The sequence below is a fragment of the Panonychus citri genome, unplaced genomic scaffold (assembly GCF_014898815.1).
Source record: "Panonychus citri isolate SS breed McGregor unplaced genomic scaffold, ASM1489881v1 Contig00138, whole genome shotgun sequence".
Taxonomy (NCBI): domain Eukaryota; kingdom Metazoa; phylum Arthropoda; class Arachnida; order Trombidiformes; family Tetranychidae; genus Panonychus; species Panonychus citri.
The window spans coordinates 614,504-631,195 of NW_026515543.1; the positions used below are offsets into that span (position 1 = coordinate 614,504).

The window sequence follows — 16,692 nt, forward strand, 5'->3', positions numbered from 1 at the left end:
TAATTATGTCTCTAGGTAATCAAATCAGTAAATCCAATTTCAAGCGGATTAAAGTAAAACTTTTCAATTGTTACAATCAAAGTTGAATCAATGTGAAAATCTAGTTAATCTTGTTTGATCTGAAACCAATTAACCTGAGTAATAATCAACTAAATTGATCGTTTCAAAGTAACTAAAGTTTAATTTCTGTTTAATCAACAAAACTAATTACAAATCAGATTAGATCTTTTTTTGGATCTGGAGACAATCAAAGATATTAAGAAAAATCAATGGAATCTCCAGGTAATTTAATCAACAATAGTAAAGATAATTCGAGGTCAACCAACTAAACTCATTTTCGAGAAAAGATTAGAACTTTTTTTCGAAATCAAAGACAACCATTAGAAAAGTTCTATTCTGATTATCAGAATAATCCTCTTAATAATTAGAAATCTGATTAAGTGTTGACTCAATAATAACAATCATGTCGATAATCAAGATTGACTAAAAAAACGAGATCACTCAAATTCAGTTGATTAACAAACATTACCTTTAGAATTAATGAAAATATTAATACATTTATCGTAAGCTCGATGATAATAAAACGTGATACGATTCGGTAACAATCAGAGAAAAATAAATTCGAAAATATGAGAATCAGGATAATTTTTCAATCTCAACTTGGATTCGAAAAATGAATTCGACCAAAAAAATGAACTTTATTTGGCCAAGATGAAAATCGAGACGGAAAAATGTTCAATGAATGAAAAAGAACAACGATTATATTATCACAATAGAAAATTCTGATTCCAAACAATATAAAGAATTCTTAACATGAGATTCAATTGGAATTCATTGAAAAATTCAATGTTAATCTCTAAATACATAAATGGTGAGTTTCCAAAAGAATATCAAAAGACGAATTTCATTTCGATATCATGAATAATCATCATGAGATTTTTCTCTCTCTCTCTCTCTCTCTCTCTACATATTCATGAAGGTGAATCAATTATCAACTGTGATGATAATATTGAAATTCATTTCTGTTGACAGGAAAATGGTTCATTTGTTTCATTATTCATCATGATTTTTGTGATTCACATGAAGATGATTATTGAATTTCCTGATTCAATGAGATATATATTTCATGATGGTATCATCTTCATTATTATTTACTTATTTCCTCTTCCCCTCTTCCTCTCCATGCTGAATATTCATGTAAAACTAATCTTCAAGTCAACTAGAAACCTACAAATCTAATCCCCAATGATTATTAGTATTATTATTTTCATCCCAATAAGATTATTGATATTTTTATCAATTACTATTATTCAGTTATTATTATTGCTCAGTTTTACAGATTCAATTATTCATGATTATCCTGAAATTTATCTTCATTATCTTATATTATATTCAACCGTAAGTAAATTGTTAAGGATAAATAATTATGAGTTGAAGATTGCAAAACTTATCTGTTGATGATATTTATCAACCATCATCAGAATCATCATCATGATTATCATGCTGATAAACATTTTCATCTCTCAGTTAATTTCTCATTAAAACTTTCTCCTCAATTCTAATATAAATTACATGAGAATATAATTTCATCTTATTATTAACATATCTCTTTATGATTAGTTAATTAACAAGTTATTATTGTATCAGTTTAATTCACCATGAAAATGATTACCATTCTCATTGCGATATTATGAAATTATCACATTGATCTTTGTTAACAATCATCATCATCAGCATGGAATCGCAATTTATTTATTAACTAATCAATTAAAGATAATTGGAATCATTTCTTTCATATTATTCAATATTTCAGTGAATTAATAGATAATTGTTTCCTCATCAATATCATGATGAAATGTTGCTAAAAATAGAAAATAAATTGTTCAATTCTCGAATATGATAATCAATTCTAGTTGGAACTTTTTTCAATCCTTTTTACATAAAAATATTTCATCATCTTCTATCAAAGTAAACAATATGTATGAGTAAATATTATTTTTTTTTCTCGTCTCATGATACTAATGTCAAGTGTTTCCATGTAATTTTCAGGATAAATTGTTGATCAAGTCTAATGAACGGATAAGATAATCAATGATTCTGTTGATCAATTTGGATTAACCTGGAAAGTTGACCGTAGATAAATAGTGGAAAGTTGAGTAAACATGTAATTAGGGATTTTCACCTTGAAAAAGGTAATAAATTTCACGTTGAAATAAAGTCTTAGAGAGAGAGAGAGAGAGAGATGAGGATCAAGATGAAAAGGAAGATAAAATTGACTTGTTTCCCTACCTACGAATCCTCAGAACTTACCTATACTTTGATGAAGATGAGGATGAGAATAATTTACTCACGCGTACTGTCAACTTGTATCGTCATTCTAACATTACCAATGCTCACTGAATGGACTCTGGGAGTAAGTTGAGTGGATGGTGAACATAAATTGGAACAACGGCTAATCGAAAGTTTGAATTTTCCAACGAAATTAGAACGAGACAGAAAAAAAAAGAATTGTTTCCAAACAAGAAAACAAGTCGAATTTACTTTTGTTTCTAATGTCATTCAGTTTTCTTTCATAGTAATGTGTAAATTGAAAAGTTAAGTAACAAGTAAGAAAAAAGTTCTCAACAACAATTCTGATTCAGAAGAAAAGGAAAATCTGAAAAAGAATCTAATATAAAATCTTCAATTCTATCAACATTTTGTTGTCATCAACTGAGAGAACTGTCATTCATTCAATATATCCAACACAAAGAAGATACCCTCAAGTGGATTTTATCATCTTCATCTCTCTGTTAATATAAATTTTAATCATATTATCATCATTCAGTGAGAGAGAGAGAGGAGAAATTTTCACGTTTCCATGTTGACATTTGTTGCGAAAATTTCACTTTAGTATAAACGATCAGCAACTTGACATGTCATCTTCATCCTCATCATCATCATCATCATCGTCTTATAATCAACTTGAATAAGAAAATTATATTAATAACTTTTTCCAAGTGAATCAATATTATTATTAAGAAAACAAACGAAAATCTCCATCAATTTGGATCCAATGAGTTTGCAATTCATTATTGTTCACCTCTAATCGTTACAGTTACAGTTTAATTTTTTCATTAATTTTCTAAATACAATGGATAATTTTTTCCCGTCAACGTCCATATTATTCAATCTATCGATTCCAATTGAACTTGAGAATTTAGTTCGTCGCCATTTTACTCATTCCAATTCAATGTATTCCACATCAACAGAGTTTATATTTATTTTGATGTACGCACTCATCGGCTGCCTGGGAATCGGTGTTAATCTCATCGTTATATTGGTAATTTTATCAACAAAAAGACTTCGAAACTCAGAACATGATCTAATACTCAATCTGTGTGCTGCTGATATCCTTTTATGCTTCTGGTGTATTCCATTTACTTTGTATCAAATTTTAAGACGCGACTGGTCACTTGGTCAGTTAATGTGTTCGGCTGTGCCTTTCCTTCAGGCTACAATTGTTTTCGTCATCGCTCAGACGATAACTGTTATAGCATTTGACCGGTTCAGTGTAATAACAGGTCAACATTCATTGAAACGTAAACACTGGTCAACCCTTTCAGCTCGAATGTCCTCCGGCGGTGGTTCATTAACTTCAACCACTTATTGTTGCCCATTAACAAAACGAATCCCTCTCATATGGATTTCATCATTTCTCCTTGGGTCACCGTTAATCTATTTCTATAAAGAGGTCAACTTTAATTATAACGGTATTCCATTGTACAACCGGTGTATCGAAGATTGGTCGGGTCAAGTTCGAATTATTTATTCAACCATTACATTTACCGTTTCGCTTGTTGTTCCAATCATTTGCTTAGTCGCTTCACAGATTAAAATTGTCACCTTTCTAAAGCGTCAGGGTAACAATGATAGTCGACCAGTGGCCGTTATCTCGAGAGGAACAGTTTCATCCATTGGTGGGCTACAATCGACATCGAATGTCGCTACACCGGTAACAGTATCTCCAAAGAAAATCGCAACGGAAAGCAAAACAGAAAAGAACCAAAGTGATCTCATTAACAATAATAATATCGACAGAGAAAATGCTCAATTAGAAATGGACAAAGGTTCAAAATCGATGATTTTTTTAACAGCCGAAACTGAGAGCTGCATGAATAATGTTGATGAGAATTCAAATTTAACAAATATCAGCTCAAAAAATGATTCCAACAATTTAGATTCCAATGTTAACACCAAGATTAACAATAATAAAATCTTAAGTTCGGTATTGAAAAAAGCACGACCTTTAGCCCCATTAGCCCGTTATTCCGTTACCTTGCGACCGGTTCGCTTTAAACTGTCCAAAGGTAATCGCAATAGACGAGCGATCATCTCACTTTACAGAGTGTCTGTCACCTTTATCCTCTCCTGGTTACCCTTGAATATGGTTAACCTTTACCTTGACCTTATTGACCCTCCCTCAATATCGGGGGCAAAGGTTTACCTGATCCTCGGTGTTTGTCACCTAATCGCCATCAGCTCATCCGTTACCAATGCCATTTTTTATGGCCTCATGAACACCAACATTAAACGTGAATTATCAAAGATCCGGGGAAAATTGAAACGGAAAACTAATCATTCATCACAATTATCACCAACTAATCACAATCATCAGAGAAAATCAATCAAATGATTGATCAATGATTCTGCCGACAATCAACACAACAACAACAAAAAAACCAAATGACAATAATCAATTGCCTTCCCATGTGATCATTAAATCATCTTTATCAGAACAAAAATCCTCAACAAAGTCTAATTAATAAATTTGATTACAATCATAACGAAATTGAGTTTGACTTTTTTTTTCCTGTTCACATTAATATTTTTCTGATTAATATCGGTTGATTAATCTAAGATGAAATAAATGAAAATGAGAGGCAGCAAATTCAATGAATATTTTGTTTAATCGTCATTGAGTTAATCCTTAATTGTCCATAAATAACAAATTTCTTGGTTTTAACCAAACACATTTTGAGAGGCGTAGGTAATGTAAACAAATCCATCTTCATCTTTGAATTGATCGTGAATCTCAGCTAACGTTTTCGTCATGTTGATCATAGTCCTATTAGCGGTCATCAGGTAAACCGCTTGAGTGTTGGAAAGGTCCATTCGGGAGCGAATAATCATCATTAATTTACTGGCACAAAGATCTTCGGGCACCAAGAATTTGGTCTTGTCGATAAGGGGAAGGTAACGTTCTTTGGCGTATCTTTCAACCACCACCATCACTTTGTTCGGGAATTTGGCCTTTAAGGTGGCATATTCAGCCTTTCGGACACTTAGACTCTTCCTTTCTTTGAATCTTTTATATGATGGCGGACACGGAAATGGTTGCTTCTTGTCTCGTTGATTGTTGATGATTCGCGACAATTTGAGGGGCATTTTTAACTGAAGAACAGGTGTCACTTTGTTTAATAAGCACAGAAGAGAGAAGAAATAACAATAAAAGAATAGAATAAAATTTAAAAAAGAATAAAACAACTTGATGGAATCAAATGGATTCGGATGATCACTTAATCCAAATTGAACAAACTCATCGTTTCACTTTATGTTTTTGTCTCCAATTAAACTAATCACTTTCTTCGGTCATTGGTCATTTCAACAGTTTAATCTTCATCTTAATGTTAGTTTAAACCAATTAGATTAAGAGGAAAATCTGTTAACCAGAATAAACCAAATTAATCTGGTTGTTAATCAACAAGTTGTTGTTTACTTTTCTATTTTTTTTTCTTGAGAAAACAAAGGACCAACACTTAAAAACAAATCGAAAGACAATTAATCAATTAGTCTGCAGATTAATTTTCACAATTTTTTCACTTGAATTAATTTTCACTTGTTGGTAATAACAATTAACTCTTTTTTAATCGATTCATAGATAATCTAATCGTTTAGATTTGAATCTTTGGAATCGAGGGTGGAAAATAGTAATGAATTTAATCAATCAATTAGGTGAATTTTTGACACACGGATTAAAAGGCGATTTCCTGGTAAGATTGAAGTTTAATTAATCTAATTGTTGGTGATAAGTTAATTGTTATTTTTTGTTTTTGATTTTTAAAAAAAAGTTCAGCTAAGTGGTGACATCTATTGAGAGAAAATATCGAACGGTGATTTTAAAGTTTACTTTTTCTATGATTAGATGTCACTACTTTCACTTGTTGATTAAAAAGTTTAGAGGAAAACAAAAGTAACAATTAAACTTTTTTTTCAATTGATCTTATTCATGACAATCAAGTAAGAAAAGTTTAACAGCTGATATTATGTTGTTATTAATTGAGAATATTATTATGCTCGTTTCTCGAATTTAATGAATAAGGATTTAAATATTCTAAATATACAAATTATATCATCAGATTTTCAGAGAAAAGGGTCACATTGACAATTGGAATTCTTCGTCAACCTCGAACAGGACGACAATTTAGGTCCAATCGAAATTAGCCTAAGAAAAGTTAATTGGAATGAAAAAGAAAAAAAATCAAACAAATTGTTAATTATGATACAAGAAGTTATCAGACTGTTCCCTTGATTAATTATTGTATCATTTAGTATTCGCTTAGTTGACCAAAGCAACTGACCATCAAACGACCTTGAACTTTCAAATCAACAGAATGACCGATCAACCTTTATGATAAAGTGATTGTCTAATTATCTCAATACAACCAAAAAGTGATTTGTAAAATTTGATAAACTGCTCGCGAGAATCAAGAGTTGACAAATTATTGGTTAATTGAGTTGAACAGTTGAAAAAATCTAATTAAATTAATAGAATAATAAATTGCCAATAAGTAACCAGGAAATTGTATGAAAACAAATAATTACGTAAATATAATTGAAAAAAATACAACAACTAACAATCTAACTAGCCAACAATTCACTTTAATTATTAATAATAATAAACATAATAATAATTTCCTTCTAATTGTGATTAATAGTATTTTTCTACTAGGAAGTGATGACAAATTCACCAACAACAATTAATCAAAAAATCCACTTCAATCTCTGCAAGGTGATTGCAGAGAATCAAGGGAAGAAAAAAAAACCGATTTCAATTAAATTAACGAAATTAATTGAATGTCATGTAATTAGATTTTATTGCAAATTCAAAATTCACCACCGATTACATATAAATAAACATGTAATAATAATGATTTAACCGACAATCAGATTAAATAACAATCAATAACTTTGCACATGAATCAATGAATTTTGAACAACAATCATTAACAATTAACTTAAATCATCAAATGATAAAAGCAACAGTTAAAATGGTTTTGTTGAATGAATTTATTTTCATAATAACAACAAGAGAGAGAGAGAGAGAGAGAGAGAGAGAGACTTGAGAATTCAATGTTAGAGAAATTGTTTTTTTATTCTATTCTTTTCATCTCATCCTCATCCTTTCTCTCTCACATAAAATATGACTTATGCTTCACCGGCTTACAAAATTTATCATCCTCATCCCAAGAATCAATCGATATCATCCTCATCTTCATCATCTGCATCATCTTTCAATCTTACTCTTTCTTTATCATTTCCTCTGTCTATTTCATTTCGATACCAATTACTTTTCTCTCTCACTCTCTTTCTCTCTTTCGTTTTTTTCTTCTTCATCATCTTTTCATCCTCATCTTCATCACCACACATGCTCTTCAAATCTTCGAGCTCGATATTACCTGTAACCCTGTTTATCTTCCCAAATCCCTTACTCATTGATCTCATTCAATTCATTTTAACCTTAACACTGATTTCATTTACTTCTGTATTTAGTTACTGTTTTCATCCTCATCCTCATCATCATCATCATCTTACTCATCTTTTTCTCATCATCATCTTTCTCATCACATTAATTTCATTTCATCACATATAATTCATTGTACTTGTCATCTCACCATCTCAATAGCTCATTTATCATCAACTCTCACAGTTATATCTCAGTAATCATCTTATTAATGAGTTTCAATTATTTCTAAATTTAATTTATTCTTTTCAGGGTAAAATTTTCATCATTATGATCATCACAACTTTTTATCATTTCTCTTTTATGTTTACTTTCATTTTCTCATTATAAACTATTTTAATGAATGAATTAATTCAGTTGATGAAATGAAGATGATGAGAAGAAAAAAACTTCAACATTCACTTTTTAATCATTTTCAATTTAATTGATGCAAAAATGTTTACATTCAATTTAATTGTGAAACTGCAAATCTATGAATCAATTTGCAAATCGCTTGTCAACAAGTGTTGACACTTGATAGTAATCAATTTAATCTTGATTGATTTGCAACATTGAAAACAAAACTAAACACCAAACAATCAAACCTTTAGCCTGATAAATGTTGAATCAATCAAGTTAAAACACTGATTCTGTTACTTAATCATCACCATGATCCTTAATCAAAATCAGCTGATCACCAGGTAAACATTTCCATCAACCACAAGGTAAGTAAATTAATTGTTTCCTTTTAAACCCAAGAGATTAGCTTTTACTTTAAACTAATAGTTCTTGAACCAAATCAACTCATGAAAGTTAATTGTTATCATTTAGATTAGAATAGAGTTGAAATTGAATTGGAAATTAATTCCAACCACTTCCTGTTCATCCTCTCAAATTAACTGTGAAAACTTTAGGGCATTTAAGGTAAAATTTACATAGATATTGAAAAAATAAATTCATTTCCATGAAAATTCAGATGAAACATGATAAAAAGTGATGATAATGTTAACAGGGAGTTAGAAGTTATCATCAACATTTATATTAAATCCCTTTGAAAGAAAAAGCTGAGAAATTCAAAATTGTGACCACTTAAAGTTAATTGTAAAAATCTCAATTGATTTCAACTTGATTGTAAAGAAATTAAATCGCCATTTTAAATCATTTGAAACTGAATCTTCATTGATGATTAAATCCTCTTGAAAATCAATGTCCTATTGTTAATGATACAGAAAAAGAGTCGATGATGAGTAAGATTAGTGTCTTTGTATTGAAAATGATGATGAAAGTTGTTCAAGTGATGATGATGTTATTGGAGATTAAAAAAAAGATGAGGATGAGAAAGTATAATATGAACATGTGAATATTAGAGTTAAGTAATACTAAAGGATGGAGAGGAAGAGGAGGAGGCGAGGATGATGATGAGGAGAAGATGAAAATGTTACATGATAAAATAAAGGACAAAATCCTTGAATGATTGGAAATGATTTACTCAAATTGAATTTATTCAGGCAAACAGTTTAGTTCACCCTGAAGGGATACTAAGTTTGTCATCATTTCTTCCCCCTACAACCACCTTTCATCATCTTCTTCATCATTTTCATCTTCATCTTCATTTCTCTCACTCTCTTCACCTTTCCTCAAGATAAAAATCTAACTTTCTGCTGAGGTTTCTAATATTTTCACCTTTGTTTCCAATCTTCATCTTCATCTTCATCATCATTATCATTAACATCTCTCTCTTTGTCATCTTCCTCTTTTGTCCACTCTCTCTCTCTCTCTCTCTCTCTCTCTCTCTCTCTCTCTCTCTCTCTCTCTCTCTCTCTCCGTCATCTATTTTTTATCATCCTCATCCTTTGTCTTCCCATCCTTACACATTCAAGAATAACTCACCTTGAGGGTTTTCATGTGTAATCATTATGATAACAATTGATTAGTTAATCATTATAATTGTGATGCTCCCTGCAGGTAAACTTGTTAGTTGTCAATTGTGTGTCCTGTTAATATGCTTCACTTGATTGTTGATCATCAAAATCCTCCAATTAATCAAGTAATTATTATGATTAAAACGTAATTTACTTTTCCACTTTCTTAATTTTTAACAAGCTTACCAAATCCTCACACAATTAACATCAACAAATTAACCAATTACATTTATAATTAATAATAATTTTAGTTAATTTATTTCTCTCAATCTAATCATCAAAATGCAGATTAATTAACAAAAACAATTTTCACTAATTAATTAGTGCAAATATAATATATTAATTGATATTCAACTAATTATCTGCTCAAAGATAAATTCATATTAATCAATTGATTTACCAACTAAGACAGAAAATAATTAAATCTAATCTGTTAACAATTAGTGTTATCATCTTACAGGTAGCAAATTTAATTAGTACAAAATAAGCAATTAATTGCTAATCAAAAGCAAATTAAAAGATTCATTTTAATTGTAACCATTTTGTTAGCTCATTTTAAATCATCAATTTAGATTATATTTCAACAATTAACTATTAACAATATCAACTACTCATCATGATCATCATTTTGTATCATTATTGAACTTTAATTGTGATTGTGGTCATGATTAAAGACTAATGATTCAATAGGATGAATGAGATTCAGGTAAATTGTGATGACCACTAAGTATTAGGAAGATGATGATGATGACCAATAATAGGAAGATAAATGATAAATATAATGATCTTTTCATAAACTAGACCAATTTAAGATTAAATTGTAACGGTTAATCTTAATCATCGATACTTATTATCAAAGACACTTTCTGATAATCATTATAATCGCAAGCGAATTGGTTAAATCAGTTTATTATTCCTAATCAATGATTGTAATGATTACGAATCAATCAATGAGACTATTATCAGTTAATGATGACAACTGTTAACAATTAAATCACCAGAAAATGTCCAATTTATTGCAGGTTTAATCATTGAACAATCATCATGATCATGATCATAATCATAATCAATCATTAAATTAAATTGTGTAACAGATTATTTTCATTTGTTTGATTGAGTCGAAAATAAAATTTTCAATTCAAATGTTTCATGATAATTTTTCATGAGAAGAGTTGAAAAAACTATTCCAATTCAAATTTCATATCAATTTGATTGTTGTATCAGATTGAGTTGACAATTGAGTTGATTGTTTGCCACTGAATCAAGTTTGTAATCATCATCATGTTAACAATGAGATTACAATGTTAATAATGTTTTTTTTATATTTTGTCAACAGACAAACATGATAATAATACAATACAAATACGATATTGAAATCTAACCCTTGAAATCTTAAAGAAAATCAGAGAAAAATTCAGTAAACATGAAAATAATAGAAAATCATGTAACTTATCATCTTCATCCTCTTTTCTCTCTCATTCATCTGATTCCAAATATTTGCTCAGAATTTTCTCCTCATTTTTTTTCATGAATATTTTTCATCTTCATCATATTCACCTTTCATCTTTCATCTCCATCATCATGCTTATTATGATCTTTATCTTCTGCTCCATTCAATTCTCTCTCTCTCTCTCTCTATCCTGAGGATGATGATGAACATGATTTCGTATTAGAAAGTTCATCTTTCCATTGTCATTCTTAATCTTCTTCCTTCCCATGATTTTATTCCTGATTCATTCTCATTCTGATCATTCATCTTCACCTGAAATAATCATCATCATCTCATAATCCATCAACTTGATTATCATCATCATCAACAACAATCAGAATTAATTTGTTATGACAAACACCAAAGCCTTGGGCTACTGACTTCATCTGATGCTTAGATTAAAACTTTTTCAGTGAAATTTAAGTTAAACTCTAGCACCACATGAATTCAGTTCATCCGAGAGACTTTCAATTTCAACAATCAATCAATAATTAAATATTGATTATCAACAATTTCACCACTAATAGTGAACGAAAAAAAAAAATATCAAGGAAAAAGAAAACTCAATCAATAGCAATTTAAATCCTCAATTGAATCATGATTGAAAATGATTACACATTAAATTTTAAGGTAAGTTTAATTCAATTTTGATATAAGGTTAAAGCAAATTTATTAATAACATTATATTGCTTTCTTATTATCATTGCAGTTTTACACTGAAAATTGTAATTTGATTACGAAAATTGTTCAATTTAAAGTTTAATCATCGCTAAATATTAAGTGACAATTAAAGTTGATTGTTGTCAGCTGATAATTGACTTTAAATTGGGAATGATTTGATTGTTTATTTTGGTGAGATTCAGTCAATAATGAAAGAAATGCATTAATACAAGCATGAGAAATGATTACTTGATTTAAATTAGAATTGAATTAATTCAAAATCATTTAGTATAAGAAGATGTTTACAAAAAATCTTGGATATGTGTTAGTGGTTTGATTGAGATAATTTAGTTTCCAGTGTGAGCGTTAATTGTGTTGCTTGATCCTTAATTGTTGCTTGGAATATGTATAAATTCAAAGGGTCACTTGTTGTTTTTGTCATGTATGAAGAGACGGATTAGTAATTATTATGTTACAATTAGGTAGTAATTAGTGGTAATACTGTTGCTACTAATGGATGGAATATGTTTTCTTTTGAGATTTCAATTCTGTTCATGCAGCTCAATTGTTAACATTTTAATGATACAATTAAAGTTGTTTGTTTCCTCTTTCAAGTATTTGTTTTGATTGTCAATTAATTATCTGCACTTGTTGCCAATGTTGTTGTTGTTGATACTCTTAACTAATGAGATTATTTTTTTTTGAGTTTCTGTTGCTTTGTCTGTTTTGATTACTTGTTGTTTTGGCCAATTGTTGTTCATTCACTGAACACCCAATTAATTGGAACCCATTGAGGTTCAGTGCTTAATGCATTGAGAGCTTCTTTCAAATCCTCGAAAGTTTTGTCAAAATTGTTATTAACCAAAATCATATCGAAGTATTTTTCATAGGTTCGACTGAGTCGAGCACTTTCCTCTATTGTTGCTTGAAGTTCATCGTCATCACAAAATGAGGCTAAACTTTGTACGGTTCGAGCTCGACGAGATTGATGACGACCCAAGGCACGATCAAGCTGAAAGTAAGATTAAAATATTGATCAATATTAGAGAATAATTATCATACTAATTACTGTGAAAACAATAGAAAAAGAGAAAAATCAATACTTACAGTCATTGTTCGGTTGGCAGATGAATGACTTCGACCCCATTCATTCATATATCGAAGTTGATCTATGGGTGGAGCGGCGATGAAAACAACGAATGGCATAAATTCAGCAGTTTTCAGCACTTTCAGGCACTAATCATGATTAATAAGAACAGAAAATGGAAAAGTTAAAAAGTTGATAAGAGAAAAAATCAATAATAGTTTGGGAAACGATCAACAAATGTAATTGTTAACATGCAACTTGTTGATTCAACTGGTCGTAAATTTGATTGATCACATTAATATTGGACAATAAACGTAATCAAATTAAACTTTTCTTGTTGTTGATCATCTTGTTGTAAGGGTGTTGACAGAATTTCCTACCTGAGGATTACAATCAAGGATACACATTTTACCCGATCTGATGATGGCTCGAATGGAATCTAATTTGGTACCATATAAGTGACCATCGAACTGACCCCATTCAAGGTATTTATGTTCACCAATATCGGCTTCCATTATTTCTCGCTTGACAAAATGATAAACTTTACCATCTTGTTCATTTTCTCGGATCGGACGTGAAGTGTGGGGCAAGGGAGATGAAAATCGATCAGAATCATAAGAGGTCAATCTTTGTTTGAGTGTTCGTCGACCGACACCTTGAGCACCAACAAGAACCAATGTTTTCCTTTCGAAAGGAGGAATTCGACAAACTTCTTCGTACAATATGAGCTCTGCTTTGTCGAAGTAGTTGTTCGCCTCAATTTGGTACATTTCTTTTCTCTTCTTTTTGGTGACTCGAGTTCCACAGATCGTTGTCTTTGTAGCATAGTCGAATTCTGGTCGAACAAAGGCTTTTCTCTTCTCTTCCAGTTCCTGAAAACAAAAAAAAGAGAAAAGAATTAAAAACAAGATATTTACAGAATAATGAAAAACAATTGATACAATCAATGGAAATGATAATTGATTTTCATTCATCAGGAATTAAAACAGAAACTAATTAATTGCAGCAGAATTAGAATGTAAATTGTATTCGTAATTAACATCAGCAACTAATAAAAGTAATAGTTTATGTTACAGTTAGAACTGTTTGCCTCATCTTTTTCTTGATTAACCTGACAACTTTTTGCTATTCCTTGAGTGTTAAATATGCAAATGATGATGACCGGAGGATAACAAGTTTCCATGAGACAGAGACAGAGAGAGGGAGAGAGAGAGAGAAAGAGAAAGAGAAAGAGAAAGAGAAAGAGAGGAAAATGAAGTAAAAAAGAAAAGAAAATGATTGAAGGAAAAAACTTTACAATTAAAATACTCTCAGTTGATGAAAGGAAGAAGATCAAAGGAGAGAGAGAGAGAGAGAAGAAAAAAATAATGATGATGAGTGAAAAAGAAGACGATCTCCCATGGAAACAGTAATAACATTGGAAAGATGAAAAAAGTAATGAGAGAGAAAAGTTTCCATCTTTTCATAAACCAATCGTATCGATTTTAGTTAAATATCTTATTCGTTTTCTTTTTCACTCAAAAATAATAAACTATTAGAGGAAATTTGAGTAGATCAATAAACGTGGATGAAGATGATATATGAAGAAGATGATGATGATTATATCAGGAACAAAGTTGTTATTAGGAAAGACAAGGTAAATAGAGAAAAAACTTTCAACAGCTTCTCTTTCATTTTCTCTATTACACTTTTCTTTCATTCTCTCTCTCTCTCTCCTACTTCATGTTCAATACACAATTCAGGTTGTCAGGTAATCTCATTAAGGTTGAAAGTCATTTAATATGAATGAAGGAAAAGGAAAGAAAAAAAAATAAAAGACTTTGGTTGATTTGGAGATTAAACTAATTTGAAGGCAATAAAATAACTTATGGATGATGAAGATTAAAGGGGATAAGGTTTAAAACTCCTGAGAGAGATGGAGAGAGATTAATAGAGAGAGGAAAATGGAATAAAACTTTTACCTGTGAAGGTATTAATCCGATGGGAGCGTCTTCTATGTCGGTCCTTCTGGCTTGCCACCAATTTGGATCTTCTTGATTCAGTATTTCCAGAACATCTCCTTGAATGAAACTGATTCCAATCTCTTTACAGGGTAACAAGGTGTCTTCGGATGGATCATAATTGAAAAGAGCTCTCATGTAACATGGAGCAGAGATAACGGTCTCATGGAAAGAGGGTGTGACCTTAAGACGGACACTTCCATTTGATAGACGAAGTTCTTCCATAAGTTCATGGGGCGAATTAACTTTTCTACCATTAATTTGCTTGATAACATCTCCAACTCGAAGGATTCCTTGACGATCAACTAAACCACCTCGCAGAATACGAGCAATAACAACCCGATTATCGTCAATTTGAACAGTCATACCAAGAGGTTCATCGTTTTTACGGATAATACCAACATTACGAATGATTTCATCATCTTCGGGCGTCGTCCCATCACCTGAACGGGCTCCTCGGGTAATCACAAGATCACTGTCAAAATCCATATCGGAAACATCCTCTTCCTTGGCCATCATATCATTTAACACTTCAGGTTCATCATAGTTTTTGTTTGCCACCAAATCATGAGCCTCCATAACCGCAATAAAATGAGGATTGGCCAGTAATTGATACAATTCTCCCGCTATCTTACTCACACTCCGACTGGTGGTTGGATTTTTGCTTAATTTGTAGCAAATATCAATAACTTCACTTAACAGTGAGCCAGAGTTACCATGAAATACAGGTTTATAATCATTGGGAGAAGATGATTCCAGTTTTTCTGTAACTTTGACAAGTGAATCAATAACAGGTGATTGTAAGACACCTTTAAGAAAAAGAAGATCAGGTTCACTCGCCCCTGGTAGTCTAGTGTCCAAAACCTCAAGGCTTTTCTTCAACGCTTCATAAGCAGCCATAGGTAAAGAAAAAAGGTAAATAAAAGTGAGAGAGAGACAGAGAGAGAGAGAGAGAGAGAGAGAGAGAGAGAGAGAGAGAGAGAGAGAGAGAGAATTCAATTCAATGTAACGTTAATATTGTTCCAGTAGGTGAACTTGTGGATTGGGTGTTGACAGAAAGATGAACAATTCTAGTTTAACATTATAATCTAAGAAAAAAACGATTGAATTAAATAATAAACAAAAAAAAGAAAAAGAATAAAAAAAACAAAACAATGACAGAGAAAAAGCAACAGATGATTCCGAACACAGAGTCGCCATCTCTTGAAAGATTTTCGAGTCTTTAAGTCAATTTTTTAAAGAATTTCAATTTATTAATTTATCATTTTGTCGAAGAATAATTATTGGTAAAGAATTTGTTATTTATCGATTCGATTTATCGATATTGATGGAATTTTAAATATTAATTATTCCTCCTGAAGAAGCGGAAATAAAAAAAACAATATAAATGATGATTATTTGAACAATATACCATATGAGGAGAACCATTTCTCTAATTATTGAATTAGAAGTCATTAATTTATCACGCAAAAAATTGTCCATCAGTTTTTGTATCGCTAATCCAGTTCCAATTGCTCCGTAGATCTTGAATCTCGAATTTTCGGCAATTTTTATCAGTCCATTACCCGAGTCATCGTTGAGTTTATCGTTGGATTCAATCTCTTGGACTGAGATTGACTCTTTACCTTTAAAAATGACAGAAAAATTAGCAAAAGAAACATTTATTAATATTAGAAAAACTAAAAATCGAAACATTTTGCCAAATGAATGAAAATAGGAAATAATCAACCTTATATTTGATTTCTTTAAAAGTTTAATTTATTAATGAGTTT

At 30.6% G+C, this 16,692-nt stretch overlaps 3 protein-coding genes across 3 annotated transcripts; 1 reads left to right on the top strand and 2 right to left on the bottom strand.

The window, feature by feature from the left end:
- Positions 1-2,483: 2,483 nt before the first annotated feature.
- On the top strand, positions 2,484-4,790 carry LOC128393534 (neuropeptide Y receptor type 6-like). The gene has a single exon (XM_053353719.1). The coding sequence runs from the start codon at positions 3,134-3,136 to the stop codon at positions 4,673-4,675; it is 1,542 nt and encodes a 513-aa protein (XP_053209694.1). The 5' UTR covers positions 2,484-3,133; the 3' UTR covers positions 4,676-4,790.
- A 140-nt stretch (positions 4,791-4,930) lies between these two features.
- Positions 4,931-5,685, bottom strand: LOC128393543 (microtubule-associated proteins 1A/1B light chain 3C-like). The gene has a single exon (XM_053353729.1). The coding sequence runs from the start codon at positions 5,425-5,427 to the stop codon at positions 5,002-5,004; it is 426 nt and encodes a 141-aa protein (XP_053209704.1). The 5' UTR covers positions 5,428-5,685; the 3' UTR covers positions 4,931-5,001.
- A 6,106-nt stretch (positions 5,686-11,791) lies between these two features.
- LOC128393531 (protein PALS2-like) lies at positions 11,792-16,096 on the bottom strand. The gene is made up of 4 exons (XM_053353716.1): positions 14,882-16,096; positions 13,301-13,792; positions 12,941-13,069; positions 11,792-12,845 (listed from the first exon to the last, which is right to left on the bottom strand). Exons 1-4 carry the CDS (start codon positions 15,818-15,820, stop codon positions 12,591-12,593), a joined length of 1,815 nt encoding a protein of 604 aa, XP_053209691.1. The 5' UTR covers positions 15,821-16,096; the 3' UTR covers positions 11,792-12,590.
- Positions 16,097-16,692: the final 596 nt, after the last annotated feature.

Coding starts and splice junctions, on each gene's coding strand:
- LOC128393534 (XM_053353719.1), top strand. CDS start 3,134: ATGGATAATTTTTTCCCGTCAACGTCCATATTATTCAATCTATCGATT.
- LOC128393543 (XM_053353729.1), bottom strand. CDS start 5,427: ATGCCCCTCAAATTGTCGCGAATCATCAACAATCAACGAGACAAGAAG.
- LOC128393531 (XM_053353716.1), bottom strand. CDS start 15,820: ATGGCTGCTTATGAAGCGTTGAAGAAAAGCCTTGAGGTTTTGGACACT. Junction 13,793..14,881: donor TCGGATTAATACCTTCACAG/GTAAAAGTTTTA, acceptor TTTTGTTTTCAG/GAACTGGAAGAGAAGAGAAA. Junction 13,070..13,300: donor TCCTTGATTGTAATCCTCAG/GTAGGAAATTCT, acceptor AATCATGATTAG/TGCCTGAAAGTGCTGAAAAC.